Below are 13,307 nucleotides of genomic sequence, written 5' to 3'. Positions count from 1 at the left end.
ATTTACATCAAATTTTGTTGCATGCTACTGGACATTTTGAGGGGATTCAATTATATTTTATTCTATATCACACAAAAACATGTAGTATAGACAAAGCCAAAGAGTTTTCAGTTTACCGGCAGTCCCCGACTTACGCGGATCCGACTTATGTCGGATCCGCACTTACGAACGGAGCTTTCTCGCCCCGGAAGTCGGGGCGAGAAAGCCCCGTTCGTAAGCTGCTCCGGTGCCCCTGGTCTGCTGGAGACCGTCTCCAGCAGACCAGGGGCACCGGGCGGGTTCCCGCGCTTCTGAGGCTTTGCCAGAGCAAAGCCTTGGAAGCGCGGGAACCGCTGCTGCTGCCACTTGGGTGCCGGTGCCTGTGGTCTGCTGGGGACCGTCCCCAGCAGACCACAGGCACCGGGACCCAAGCGGCAGCAGCGGGCAGGTTCCCGCGCTTCTGAGGCTTTGCCAGAGCAAAGCCTCAGAAGCGCGGGAACTCCCGCTGCTGCCGCATGAGACCCGGTGCCTGTGGTCTGCTGGGGACGGTCCCCAGCAGACCACAGGCACCCGGACTGAAGCCGCAGCCGCGGGGGGGTCCCGCGCCTCTGAGGCTTTGCCAGAGCAAAGCCTCAGAGGCGTGGGGAACTGCCGCTGCTGCCGCTTCAGTCAAAGCGGCAGCAGCGGCGGTTCCCCGCGCCTCTGAGGCTTTGCTCTGGCAAAGCCTCAGAGGCGCGGGACCCCCCCGCGGCTGCGGCTTCAGTCCGGGTGCCTGTGGTCTGCTGGGGACCGTCCCCAGCAGACCACAGGCATCCAGACTGGAGCGGCAGCAGCGGCGGTTCCCCGCGCCTCTGAGGCTTTGCTCTGGCAAAGCCTCAGAAGCGCGGGAACTCCCGCTGCTGCCGCATGAGACCCGGTGCCTGTGGTCTGCTGGGGACGGTCCCCAGCAGACCACAGGCACCCTGACTGAAGCCGCAGCCGCGGGGGGTCCCGCGCCTCAGAGGCTTTGCCAGAGCAAAGCCTCAGAGGCGCGGCACCCCGCTGCCGCTGCGGCTCTGCTCCCCGTGTCCCTGGTCTGCTGGGGGGGGGCGCAGCTAGTGTTCTTCCCCCACCCCCCCCAGCAGACCAGGCTTTTGTTTTGGACTCTGGGGCAGAGCAGCTGGGGCGCTGCCGATTGGTCCTGCAGCGCCCGTGGGCACTACTGGACCAACCCGGCAGCACCCCAGCTGCTCTGCCCCAGGTCCTGATTCAGCCGCTGCTGGTCAGTTTCAGCAGCGGCTGAATCAGGACGTCTGGGGCAGAGCAGATGGGGTGCTGCTGGGTTGGTCCAGTAGCACCCCAGCTGCTCTGCCCCAGGCGTCCCCAAGTCAGCTTCTGCTGAAACTGACCAGCGCTGACTACAGGAAGCCCCAGGCAGAGTTGCTCTGCCCCGGGCTTCCTGGAATCAGCTGCTGATCAGTTTCAGCAGCAGCTGACTTGGGGACGCCTGGGGTTCTTAAGTTGATTCTGTATGTAAGTCAGAACTGGCGGTCAGTTTCAGCAGTGTGTGAATCTGGACGCCAGTTCCGACTTACATACAGATTCAACTTAAGAACAAACCTACAGTCCCTATCTTGTACGTAACCCGGGGACTGCCTGTACTTCCCTAAACCCAGTAAGATATTCACATACACTTAATTTTATGTTCAAGCTGAATCTCATTGAAGTTGACAAGACTGTTCACATGGGATGTCTGCCCGTGTAAAATGTATTGTAGAATCAGGACTTAAATGTAGATATTTGAGCAGAATTCTGGGATTCTCCCATCTGGTGTGGACCTTTCCTGCTGCTGCAGTAACATAAGGGAGGCATTAGAGCTCTGAAACCAGCCCAGAGAGAATTCCCTCTTGTGTAGGTTATGCTCAATGCATATTACTCTGCTCTATTTGTCCCCTGACAGATGCACTAACATAAGGAACATGTCAACACCAGGTGAATTTAGGGAGTGGTGTAGACAAGTCTCTAGCATAGAAGTGTAGGATTGGAAAGGACCTTAATAGGTCATCTACTCCATGAGACAGGACTAAATATTATTTAAGACCATCCCTAACAGGGATTTGTCTACCCACTCCTAAAAGCCTCCAATTATGATGATTCCACAATCTTCCCAGATAATTTGTTTTTCCTAATGTCTAACCTAAATCTCTTTTGCTGCAATTTAAGCCCATTATTTGTTGCCCTGTCCTCAGTGATAAAGGAGAACTGTTTATCACCCTCCTTGTTATAACAACTTGAAAATGATTATGTTCCCTTCTCAGCCTTCTCTTTACCAGACTAAACAAAGCAATATTTTCAATATTTTCTCCTATGGTGCATCTACACTGCAGGGCTTAACGCAAAATAAGCTATGCAAATTGAGTTACGTCAATTGCATGGTTTATTTCAAAATAGCTTATTTCGAAATAGGGAGCATCTACACAGCACTTATTTCAAAATAGAGCACTCTTCCTCCGACTTCCTTTATTCCTCTTATACAAAGGTTTACAGGACTGAGTAAGAAGTCCTCCAGCTTGACAGTATTTTGACACTATTTCAAAATAACTTCCTGCTGTATAGATGCAGATTAAGTTATTTTAGAATAATGCCAGTTATTTCAAAATAATGTTACCGTGTAGATGTACCTGTAGATCATATTTTCTAGACCTCTAATAATTTTTTCTGTTTTTCTCTAGACTTTCTCCAATTTGTCCAAATCTGTCCAGACGTAGATTACACAAAACTGGACACAATACTCCAGTTGAGGCCAAAATGCTGAGTACAGTGGAAGATTACTTTTCATGTCTTGCTTACAAAACTCCAGATAATACCTCCCCAAGTAATGTTCTACTTTTTCCCCCGACTATATTCCATTGTTGACTCATATTTAGTTTGTGATCCACTATAATGTCCAGGTCCTTTTCTGCAGTACTCCTTCCAAGGCAATTATTTCCCATTTTGTATTTATGCCATTGGTTATTTCTTTCTACATGTCAACTGTGCATTTGTCCTTGTTGCATTTTATCCTATTTATTTCAGACTATGTAATTTATCAAGATCGTTTTGACTTCTAATTCTGCCTTCCAAAGTGCTTGTAATTCCTCATGGTTGGTATCATCTGCAAGATTTTTAAGTTCATGTTCTATCCCAGTGGTGGGCAGCGCACAGGCTGTACAAAGCCCATCAGGATAACCTGCTGGCAAGCCAGCTAACTTTTTTGCCAGAATAAATTCTGCCCTCCAGTGTGATTGTGAACCCTTAATAAACAGTCCCTGAGTATAGTTCTCCAACCAGTTATTCATCCACCTTATTGCAGGGTTCTCTAGGCTACATTTCTTTAGTTTGTTTATGGGTCATGTGAGATAGTATCAAAAACTCTGCTAATGACTAGATGTATCAAATCTACTCCTCTCCCCCTATCCAGAGGGCTTGTTACTTTGCCAAAGAAGGCTATTACTTTGGCTTGACATGATTTGTTCTTGACAAATTCATATCACCTTATTTCCTTCTAAGTACTTCCAAACGCATTGTTTGATTATTTGCTCTTATTATTATTATCTTCTTTGGTACCAAAGTTAAGATGATTCATCTATAATTTCTTGGATTATCTTGCCCTATTCCCCTTTTTATACAGAGGTACTATATTTGCCCTTCTCAAGTCCTCTGGGATCTCTCCCATCCTGCAGGACTTCTCAAAGATAATCATGAATGGCTCAGAGATCTCTTCAGCCAATTCCTTAGGTATTCTAAAAGGCATTGTGTTAGGCCCTGTTGACTTGCAGACACGTAACTCATTTAACTAAATCTTAACATGTTCTTTTCCTATTTTGCCCTCAGATCATAACCCATTTACACTCATGTTCTCTATGTTAGTCATCCAACCAATGGTAACTGGGTTTTTTTTATGAAAACTGAAACAAAAACAGGCATTTAACATTTCAGCCATTGCTGCATTTTCTGTTATTGTCTTTTCTCTGCCCACTGAATAATGGGCCTCTGCTATCCTTGGTCGTCCTCTTCCTTCTAACATACTTGTAAAATGTTTTCTTTTAACCCTTTATGCTAATTTAATCTCCCTTTTTTGCCTTGGCTTTTGTAATGTTGTCCGTATATGCCTGTGTTGGTTTTATTTTTCTATTCAACTTTCATAATTTGACCTACTTTGCTCTTTTTTTTCTTTTTTTTTTTTGAGTTTCGGTTAAAGATCTCCTGGTTAAGCCTGGTTATCAGATTTCCTATCTTTCCTGTTGGGACAATTCGCTCTTGTCCTCTTAAAAATATCTGTTTAAAAAACTGCCAACTCTCCTGAACTCTTTTCCCTCGTGTAAGCGGGGGAATGGTCCCGCTATTGTGGGGAACTTTCCTGGCTTCTATACACCCCGGTGAAATGAACCAGCGAAAGGATCTGAGTCCCCGCTCCCACTTCTTTTACCCCACGGCTCCCTGATCCTGAGGGCTCCCCCTCCACTCTCCTGAGTAGCAGAGCCCTTGAAACCCCAACAAGGCTGGGCCCAGGTTTCCTGGGGCTTAATCCCTGACCTTGTAGTCACTAGGGGCAGGAGTTAGGGTGTCCCCACACCGAGGTGCTCTCTTTACACTGCAGGCCTTCTTGGCCCAGTGATCACTTCATAAGGTTCAAAGCAAATACAATTTATTAAACAACAACTGATTAAAGAGAAAAGAATAAGACAAAATGAGAATGGTTAAATGAGAACACACAGCCCTGCTCTGTAGCACAGGGACATCAAAGCAGCAGTCTGCAGGGTGTAAGGACAGTCCACAGTCTCTTTCTTAGAGGCCCTGGATATGCTGCAGGGGGGGCTACAGGCTGGACACGCTAGCTCTGGTAGTGACCACACAGTCTCAAGCTCGAAGTGGCCAGACCCCTCTCCCAGTCCAGAGCCTTTCCCCACACTTTGCTGGTCCCAGGTGCTCACCACATCCAGCTGCAGGCTGTGCTGCTTGGCCAGTTCCAGCTCCTTGTGTTGCTTCTCTGTTCCTTTTGGCTCTGAGCACTGCCAGTCTGCTGCTCAACACAGGCTCTGCACTCCCTGTGCTGTGTATGCCTGGCTCTGCTGCTGCAAAAGCTGCCCCTCAGCACACAGCTTGCACTCCTCTTAGCAGTCTCTCAGCTCTCTGTTCCTTTTGCAGGACTCCTTCATACAGCTTGCACTGCTCGTCTCAGCTCTCTGTCTTTGCAGGACCTCTTCTGCACACAACTTGTTTGTTCAGAGCCAGAGCCAGAACAATCCCAGCTCACAGGGAGGACGGGGCCTGGCCTCTCCCCTTCCTCACTGGCCTGTCCAACCTGTCAATCAGGCTGAGCTGGAGTGTTGGCTGCTTTCCATTGTCTCTGGGGTCAGTCAGTCTCATGAACTCTTCCCCTTCAGATACTGCAAGCTGGCAAACCAAAAACTCCCACAGAGTTTTAGTAAGGGGTAACAGTCCCCTTACACTCGGGTCTGTGACCTTAACCTACCGATTCTCCAAGTTTGGTAACATCTACAGTCTTAAAAGTCCATTGCCTTTATTCTGCTGTTTTTCCTCTCTCTATTCCTTAGAATCATGAACTCTCATGATTATGTTCACTCAATCTACCTTCCACCTTCAAATTTTCAACCAGATTTTTCCTGTCAGTCACCCTAGTCACTTTCTCAACCACTGCAAGTAGTGCTGTGGGGATTCAAGGCAACTGGGGACAGGCTGTCTTAATGTGGCAGCTCTCCAGGGCTGTCTAAGCCACTCCAGGGCCCAAACCAGTCCTCACAGCAGCAGCCTAGATTTGGGAGGGCTCAAAGCTGGCTTAAAACCACCTTCATTCCGACTCCAACTGGGCTATAGTGCAAATGAAAACCTCACCCAAGTTTTGAAGTGATTACAACAGACCAAAAAGGGAAAAAAATATTTATAATTACAACCATGGTATTAATTACCTAATGCAAATTTTGAAAGCTTTTAAGAGGGACAACTGTATGTATATTTTCTTTTTTTCTTTTTGCTGAAGGATTTGGAGGTCTCATACATGTTGAGAAAATAAGAGATTTATCTTGCAACAACCTCAGGGAAATTTTTAAATTTTTTGTTTTCTCCAGTATAAGACTATTATACAAGTAAATACAATGTGACCATTTTATTATTAGCTAATTAATTGCCAATTAATTCCCAGTGCTGGAAGGAGGAAATGGGGGGTCATTTCCCATTAGCAAACTTTATATGGAAGAAGAGTTATGCGTGTATAATATGTGTTTGTTTTAATTTCTCTGGAATCAAACACTCCCCGAGTTCATCCAAATCCATATGGGACACTCAGACACAGTATCTCAGATTAGGCTATTTACAAAGGAGTGACAACCCCCTTCAAGAAAATGAGTGAGCAGTTTTGCCATTTTAAAAACAGAATGATCCCCCTCATATGAAACACTGGGCACAGAAAACCTTTCCAACTACCAGACTGACCTGACCTCTAATTCCTATGCAAAATTCATTAGAAAATAGTGACTACATCATGCTCCAAGAATGCATGACATCTGCCAACATCTTGGATACCTTATTTTTGTTCCATTTAGATTGCAGGGATAAGTTGCCTTTAAACCAATGACTTTTGTTCCATGACTTAATCTTGCCTACTAGCAGACAGCTGGATCTAGCTGAATAAAAGCAGTACTTAAAAAGATGAGTGCATTCCCAAAGTCAAGCTCCTTCATGTTAATTCAAAGGATAGTTCAAAGTGATCCCAGAGTATTGAATGTAGATACTAGTGATCAATGTTATTTTATCCCTAATTATATTATTCTCTCCTTTTAATGTGTTTTCAGAATTTGTTTTTATGAAATCATAGAATGAATTTTGCATATTCACACTCAAGGAATTAAATCCGGAGCTCTATAACAACTCACTCTGCATGGCAAGCATCACCCTCCGTTCATTAAAAGATTCATACAATGCCTGACTAACACAACATAGTACTTGTATCTGCTCCCATATCCATCCCAATGAGAAAACCAGTACATTACCACTTCACTGTGGCACTCGACAGAAATAATCGTGCAAACTTTGGAATAATATGCTGCACTATTTATGCAACGTAAATACACAGATGATAAAATATTACGATCCAACACTGACATCTCTTTGTGGATCCATATCAGGATTAATCTATTTAATTATTTACTGATAGATTGGATCCTGCAATAAACCCTAAAAAGTGAAGTATGGCTGCAAAGAGACATGGGAGTGTTAGCCATTCTACCATTAAAAAAGCGCCCCATACTACTGAAATTCCTTCTGCAGTACTTGTCCCTTTTCACTCAAGTAAACATATATCACCACACTTGTACACAAACACAAAGTAAGAACCTGGATGTTTTGAACTTGGCAGTCTTGCACTGTAGCCTCCAATTTACCTGAGAGATCATACTCAATAATGCAATCAACTCATCCATGGTGTACATGTGCATCAGTTACATATTTAGGTGTTTTTTCCCCAGTGACTCTAGATATATTTAAAACAGGAGACTGAGTTTCTCCTCTAATGAATATAAAAAAGGGTGGAGGGAGACTATAACCAGAGGACAGGAAGTAATATAGCAAGTTACAAAGATGGCTCATTAAATAATGTTGTGAGGAACGACGGAGAGAAATGTATAAATGGATTGTATAGCTGGTTACAATTATTCAGACTCCCCTAAGTCACTACTCATGTCATAATCAGCCCATGGCTCCCTTGTATCTAGGTATTTTATTTTTTTAGAAGTGTTAAAGATGCCGACACACGGTGCCGGTGAGAAGCTTCACGTGTGGAAGCCGGTGCGCTGCATACCGTAGGCTGCTCCGGCGGCACCGGTTGAAGCGCTGTCTCCATGAGGAGAAGTTTTAGGCGGGAAACCCTTTCCCTCCTCTTGCGGGGCTTAAAAGACTTACAGATCTTGCAAGCTATTGCAAGGTGGGCCGTCAACAGAGTCATATAAACTAGTTTACCCGGCATAGTCAAAGAAGCGGGGATTTAAATAATCCCTGCTTCATTAAAATAAACGTGGCCGCTGTGCTGTACTGACGATCAGCTGATCCGGCAGAGCGCGGCAGTCTAGACGCGGATCTGTCGGCTGGGGAAGCCTTTGCCGACCGATCCTGCAAAGCTTGTTTCACGAAGCATAAGGGATCGGTTGGCAAAGGCTTCCCCAGCCGACAGATCCGTGTCTAGACTGCTGCGCTGTGCTGGATCAGCTGATCGTCAGCACAGCGCGGTGGCCATATTTATTTTAATGAAGCAGGGATTATTTAAATCCCCGCTTCTTTGACTATGCTGGGTAAACTAGTTTACATGGCTCCATTGACAGAGCCATGTAGTCTAGACATACCCTAGAAGTCACCATAAAGTGAAAACTTAATCAGTTTGAGGCTTTTATATCTAAAGGCATTTTATATCTAGACAGCCATTCCTGTAAGGGAGGGGAATCCTATGACATTAAAGGGCACCTGTATACAATATAAATGTATCCAAACTATGGGATGGACTTGGGTAACTACATCCTTAACTGACATCATGACTTCAATGCAAAATGTGTGTGTTGATCAGGCCTCAGTTGGAATCATGCAAGCGCTATAATGGGTTCACTGCCATTTAAAATAATGAGCATTCTGGGAAACACAGTATAAAAATTGATTAGCAACTTTCCTGATATTCATCAAGTCTCTCTGCCTGACTATGTCTACACTGCATTCTTTTTCCAGAAAAAGAGATGGAAATTGCAAACCGCAATTTGCTTACCTTATTCTGCTTTTTTTTTAAGAGGCTTTTCTGACATTTAGCCTGTCTACATGTGGGGAAAACCTCTTTTAAAAGATCTCTTATTCCTCATAAAATGAGGAATACAGCGCTTCTAAAAGAACGTGCCCACTTTTTCGGAAACAGTTCCAAAAAAGCTAATGAGTTCCCTAGACACGGCAGAGTTTTTCCAAGATACCTCCAGTATCCTAGAAAAACTCTGTAGAGTAGACATAGCCCCAGTGAGCAACAGGATAATGTATCAAGCATTCACCTCACATGTTCTCAGGAAACCTGTAGAAGTTGTATGTTATGTACATTACATGTGCATAGTTTCTCAGCTCTAAAAATCTCTAATAACCATTTTGCACAAAATTATATCTTAGATTTTTCTGTTCATTTTGGGTAATAATAAGACAATTAAAAATGCAGAGGCAGAGACTAGGGCAACAACTCTACACTAATACAAGGTGAAATTAATATGTATTTATTTGCAGTCCTTGCACAAATACTGATGCCAGAAATCTTCATTCCCGGGTAACAAGATTTCTTTTTATATTTTTAAAATGTATTTAAAAGCCAAATATAATTATAATAGGTATGTTTTACAGGATCTTCAATAGTATCACAAATGACAAACAAAAGGGCTAAAACTCCTCAAGTGATTATATAATCCTAGAGTTGCAAGCCACTGGGAATTTACTGAATAACCCTGACAAGGATAAAAAGGAGTGCTGCATTATTAATGCAATTTCTTTTTTTTTCTTTTCTTTTTTTTTAAACTCAAGCAAAAGCACTTACTCTGAAAGCTGTTCACTGAAAAGATGTTGGGATGATAGAATCCAGCCTTGCAAATGCATTTGTAGGCTCCAAGCACAAATCCAAGGCCTTTAATTGGCATGCACTGTGAGAAAGAAGAAAGGAAGAAAAATAATGTAATGCAGACGATCACATTCCTATAGATACACAAGCATTTTCTCAACCACAATACAAACAAAATAAACTACATCAATTGGACTTCCTGCAAAAAGAACTATGTACTGATCTGAATTTGTTATTCAGTTATTTTCCCTAGAGTCATATTTCACCTATGTATTTTTTCTTCAAGTTCAGATCCTATAAACTGCAATGATGACAGTTACACTCAAGATCATTCAACTGATAGGCAGAAGTGATGAACTGGCATATACGGTTTTCATCACTGCTGGAGTATTGCTCTATACACAGCCTTTTTAAATTCCCATTCGATAACCAACAGTCACTTCTAAGGATAGATGGAACTCTAAACCTCTATGAGTAAAGAGAACAGAGACACGGATGGGTCTTTATGTTGATCTATCAGAGATCAACATAAATTCTCCAGTACAAAATTAATCACTCTACCCATAAATTCCACATCGATTTGAAATAATGGGATAACAGAATGAGTGGGATTACAACAGAAACATTATTTAATGAAAAATATCTAAGGGGATATTCATCAAAAGCAAAAATATTCTGTGTTCTTAAGTGGAAGTCCTTACATTTCCTCTGAGCTCCTCAGTTCTCTGCTCTAGAAAGTAATCATACAAAAATTACTTTTCACTTAATCTGAATATCAGGGCTACCTTACCAACATTATTAAAGTAGCATTAAATCCATTATCAAAACTTTTTCATGCCATAAATAATGTTTTGTCCTCTCACAAATCCTGTTCCCTATACACATAAAATATACATCTACTTATAAACCAGTCAATTCCATAATATTATCTTTTGAATGAGCGGATTAAGCAAAACCTACATTAATTGAAGAGGTGAAGGGGTATTTAACAAATAGATCTTTCTTCTCAACCCTCTCTGAGGCATTTGAGTTAAATGGGTGTTAAAAACAAAAATCAACGCCTTAGGCCTGGCCTACATTTAAAGGTATAATTATATGTGCAGCTGGTGTAATGTTTTTAATGAATACACAGTTATGTCAGTAAGAGCCCAAATGTAGACACAGTTAAACCAGAATTTATTCTGGCACACTTTATTTCATTTTGCCAAATCAGAATAAGCACTTATGCCATGATATGCACCTTTTTACATGGATAACTGTGTCTACATTTAGGGGGGAATTGCCACAAACGATGCCAACATAAATTAAAACAGCAAAATTTTGAAGTGTAGACAAAGCTTTCAACAGTCTAATGAAAAAACCCTTCTCTTCCTCTCTTCCTCTTTGCTCAAGTTTCACTTGTTAGTACTTGTGATTTTATGACCCTTATAACTCTTTGATTGTCCATGTCTGTCTTCCAGGAAAAAAAACAAGGCACACAAATATCACAATATCTAATGTAAAACACAAAAAAGAGAAAATGGGCTTATGATTATGACATTTGTCTCAGTATACTTGGGTTAAATTCCAGATTCTGCCACAAAATTCCTTCATAACACTGGGTAAGTCACTTCAGCTCTCTGTGCTTCACGTTCCCCACAAGTACAATGGGGATGATACTGCCTTTCTTCCACACTCTTTGCCTGTCTTGGAGGATTGAAACCATGTCATATTATGTGTGTTTACAGAGCCTAGCATGATGGAGCCCCAATCTTGGTTGAGTCTTCTAAATGCTAGTGTAATACAAGTAATAAATAATAAACAGAAAATGGATATATAAATATATTCTGAAAAACATCAGCTCTTTAATAAACGCACAGGGGGGGAAAAGAACACAAATCCATTGTTTCCTTTGATTTTCACCTTCAGCTTACTGACGATGCAGCAATTCAAACTGCCTGTTCGTGAGATAGAATGACATAAAGATCAAAGCAGTATGGGAGTGAGAGTCCAAAGGCACCAAAAATCAAGTTTGCTAATTAGCAGCTGCTGCTATCAACTTGATAAGGGAAAGAATAATAACACCAATCAGTCTACATTAAGTGGATCTCTAAAGGCACAAAAAAAACAACATTTTTAATTTGAGCTGGCAGCTATGGTAAACTATCTTTGCCTCCTCAACAATGGATAAAGTAGCAATTAAAAGGACTAAGCGAGTTTATAAATGGTGACATGTCAAGCCCAGTGTTCATGTTCCAGGAAGTACTTCTCAGGCAAGAGTTTTGTGATGGCTCTTTTTCTTCACTATAATAAGACACACTTCGTTATAGATAAAAGATTTTTCCTTTGAAGTTAAGCAAAATCTAGCTTCTCCCGGATTTTGTGAATATTGCAGTGCTCCTAATTCCGCAGCCACAGAGTATCCTCATTGCATGAATATTTTATATCAAAATGTGACACAGCCTTATACATTTCTATGTTAAAAATATTTTCCTGAAGACTCCCCCCTCCAAAAAAAAAAGGAGCATTCTTAAAAGAAAAAAGTCTTTTATTCTTAAAGGAAAAAAGTATTTTATTCGTTGTATTAATTGTATTGCTATTCTTTTGTCTAAATTGCCATAAAAATTGACAAATATCATAATAGTTGTGTCTCCTCTTTAGCTGGGATATTACAAATATTTTAAAATCTGTGCTGAATTCTGCCTCTTCGCTTGTACACTCATATGCTCCCTTTAATACTGCACGTTGTAAGAGGGCAGAATTTTGGTCTTCAATTTTTTTTAATTTGTTAGAAGAGCTAGATTAAATAATCAATTTTAGAATACTCAGAGACTAACACAATTTCATGGAAGCTCAATTTTCAGTATGAATTTCCTACCAAACCATTTTGGCTGAGAACAGTGAACCACAGCCACTGGGTGCTGCAAGGAGTTGAGAGAGGAGGGGAGATGATACCTAGGTCGGTCAATGTCAGCAAAACGTCTCATGGCTCACCAGCAGATTACCCTCACAGGCAGGGAGCCAAAGTTGTTGACCCCTATGTTAGGCCAATATCAGGAGTGAATATCAGAAGTAGTCAAAAATGGGAGAAAATATTTTAAAGGAAAATATTTCCCTTTTCTAAAATGTTGACATTTTAAAAGTTGAAAAACTATAACTGGCTATAGAGAAACATTATGGTAGAAAAGGTGGTGAATGAATGAAATTACAACTTGATTAAAATAAAAACCTTTGACTCAGGAGAAGAAAAGTGGGTGTATATACAGAAAATGTGTATATGTACAGATCCTAGCACAGTGGAGTTCTGATCCATGACTGGGGCTCTGTTAATGACCATAACAAGTAAATAATAACAAAAATAGCTAACAGCTGCATGCAGGCCAGTCTCATTAATCAAGATCCTAAGCAAGAAACTGGAACATTCACTGTCACTTTGTTGAACCTACTGATGTAAATAAATTGGTCATTTTTAATGTGTGGTGGGTAAGAATCTCTGATACGTCAACTCCACCTAGATGCTGTTTCTGACTAGACACCTTGCTGAGGGGAATGACTGGTGTCTGACATCCAAAACATAAGAGATCTGTAGCGTGTTTGGTGGCATGTTAGTGCAATATGAAGACTCACACATGTATCCCATTAATCTATAAATTATGCATTCATTCCCAAAGAATGAGGCATCCAACTGTATATTAGCAATGATCTGATCATGTTACATTTACCAACACAGTCAATATTGTGTGTCTTT

At 41.8% G+C, this 13,307-nt stretch overlaps 1 protein-coding gene across 1 annotated transcript in view; it reads right to left on the bottom strand.

Moving 5' to 3' along the window:
* The window catches only part of GPR158 (G protein-coupled receptor 158), a 330,476-nt gene that overhangs the window by 160,908 nt on the left and 156,261 nt on the right, over positions 1-13,307 (bottom strand). The window contains exon 3 of the mRNA XM_006115288.4: positions 9,560-9,662. Within this exon, the coding sequence (XP_006115350.2) occupies positions 9,560-9,662 (103 nt within the window). The remainder of the gene's footprint in view (positions 1-9,559; positions 9,663-13,307) is intronic.

Source organism: Pelodiscus sinensis, chromosome 2 (genome assembly GCF_049634645.1).
Source record: "Pelodiscus sinensis isolate JC-2024 chromosome 2, ASM4963464v1, whole genome shotgun sequence".
Classification (NCBI taxonomy): domain Eukaryota; kingdom Metazoa; phylum Chordata; order Testudines; family Trionychidae; genus Pelodiscus; species Pelodiscus sinensis.
The sequence above is the reverse complement of the archived record's forward strand: the minus strand, read 5'-3'. Positions and strand labels throughout refer to the sequence as shown.